Source organism: Camelina sativa, chromosome 13 (assembly GCF_000633955.1).
Source record: "Camelina sativa cultivar DH55 chromosome 13, Cs, whole genome shotgun sequence".
Classification (NCBI taxonomy): Eukaryota; Viridiplantae; Streptophyta; class Magnoliopsida; order Brassicales; family Brassicaceae; genus Camelina; species Camelina sativa.
The window spans coordinates 1445904-1447804 of NC_025697.1; the positions used below are offsets into that span (position 1 = coordinate 1445904).

At 40.9% G+C, this 1901-nt stretch overlaps 1 protein-coding gene across 1 annotated transcript in view; it reads right to left on the reverse strand.

Moving 5' to 3' along the window:
* The window catches only part of LOC104737827, a 2266-nt gene extending 370 nt beyond the window's left edge, over nt 1–1896 (reverse strand). The window contains exons 1-2 of the mRNA XM_010458088.1: nt 1618–1896; nt 4–1499 (exon numbers count right to left, since the gene is read on the reverse strand). Coding sequence (XP_010456390.1) covers nt 4–1499; nt 1618–1896 — 1775 coding nt within the window. The remainder of the gene's footprint in view (nt 1–3; nt 1500–1617) is intronic.

The following is a 1901-nucleotide window of genomic DNA, read 5'->3' on the forward strand; positions in this document are numbered from 1 at the left end:
AGCATCCATTCTTCTGCATTCTTCCTCTCCCCAACCAACTCTCTTCTCAACCGCATTATTGTTTCTCTGTCTTCACCATTAGACAACTTACGCTTCTCTCTTCGATCCAACGACTTGAGAAACCTCTTGAGAAGAATTACCCTTTTCAAGTAAGTCCACTTCTTGGGACCTCTCTGATGATCAGATTCCATATGAAAAGCAGAAACAATCACAGACAAATGGTTGTCCCTTCCTTCAGTAGGATGCATATCCGAGCTAGATGAATCACTCGAATCAGCTCCTACATCATCTTCTTTTGGCAATCCATCCTCTAAAGGTTCATCTTTTGTAACAGAAGTATCATCGGATGAGTCATCATCAGTGATTTCCGCAAGTATCTCATCAAACGCTTGCTTAACAAGCGATACAGTTTCATTCCATACATCTACTGTTTTCTTTACATCCTCTTCTCTCATTTCTCCAAAGGAACCTTCTCTAAAAACTTCTTCATTATTATCTCCCACAGTTTTCTTTCCATCCTCTTCTCTCATTTCTAGAGAGGAACCTTCTCTGAAAACTTTCTCATTATCTCCCACAGTTTCCTCACTCTTCACTTCCTCATGATCGAGACCCATCACAGTTTGCTCACATATATTGTGCCATTGTGCAGCGTTTTCCTTCAAATCTTTGTTAATGATTCCATCTGAATCATCCATAATCTCTGTTTTAGATTCCTGAACCCATTGTTTATTAGCTGATGCAACAGTGTCCATTGATACCATACCTCCTTCCTCATTAACCTCAACATCTACCATTACTGTCTCACTAGATCTTCCATTCGATTCTGAATTGTCTCCACCGTTCTCCGAGCTAGAAACCTCTTCTTCAAACACCTCTTCATTAGATTCCCCATCTGCATTATCATCCACCTCCTTTGACTCTTGATCAGTCACAATCCCACCGCCTAAAGGCCCTCTCTTTCTACTCAAAGTCCGCTTCAACAACACCAAACGCCGGTTCACACTATTCTGCCTCTTCATAAACTTCCTCCTCATCGACACAAACCGTTTCAGAGACGGAACACCAACATTGTTATCCGTAGCGTGGCTATGACGCCTACCGTGGAGAGAACAATACCTATAAGTGCAAACATCATTACTCTTCTTAGAAGAAGAACCTTTCATAGCTGAAGAACACGTAGCTTTAAGCAACCCATTGTATCTTAAGCTTGCTATTCTCTTCAACCGAGCCACTCCAAGATTCTTCTGATTACTTTCTATATTCTTAGAAGCAGAAGAGCTCGTTGGTCTCAAGTAATGAGGCTTTAACAATCCAAAACCATCCCTAGATATTGAATCGAGATTCTTGTGTGTAGAATTTGAAGTTAAACGCTTCAAAGATCTCATCTTCTTCAGTCTCTGTCCTCCTCCATGTAGTTTCCTCGTTGACTGTCTCCTAAGAACCTTCATACTTGAAACACTCTTCAATTTCGCTCGTCTTTTCACCGATCTTGAACTTTCCTGATATCAAAACTCATAAGTATTAGTTTTTATCCTAGATCTCTGATTCTATTACATCTAATGAGCAGAGAGATATGAAGAACAAGAAAAAAACACAACAGATGTGGGGGAGACTTGCCTGGTCAATATGTTCGTTCTCATCAGATGATTTAGAGTAAGTTCTGGAATCATCAGACATCTCAGAAGAAGAAGAAGAAGAAGAAGAATCTTCAGACTCGGCAGTGTAGCCGGAGAAGATGGCCGGAATCTGATCAACAGTGAAGTCGGAACCGGAGAATCCAAAACTGGGCAGTCTAGAAATCTTGATGGGTTTCTTCCACATCTTCCTGTCTCTCCTTTGATGAACTCTTCTGCTGTTTTTACTTGAGCTCTCCGAGAACATCATCGGATTTGACATTCTCT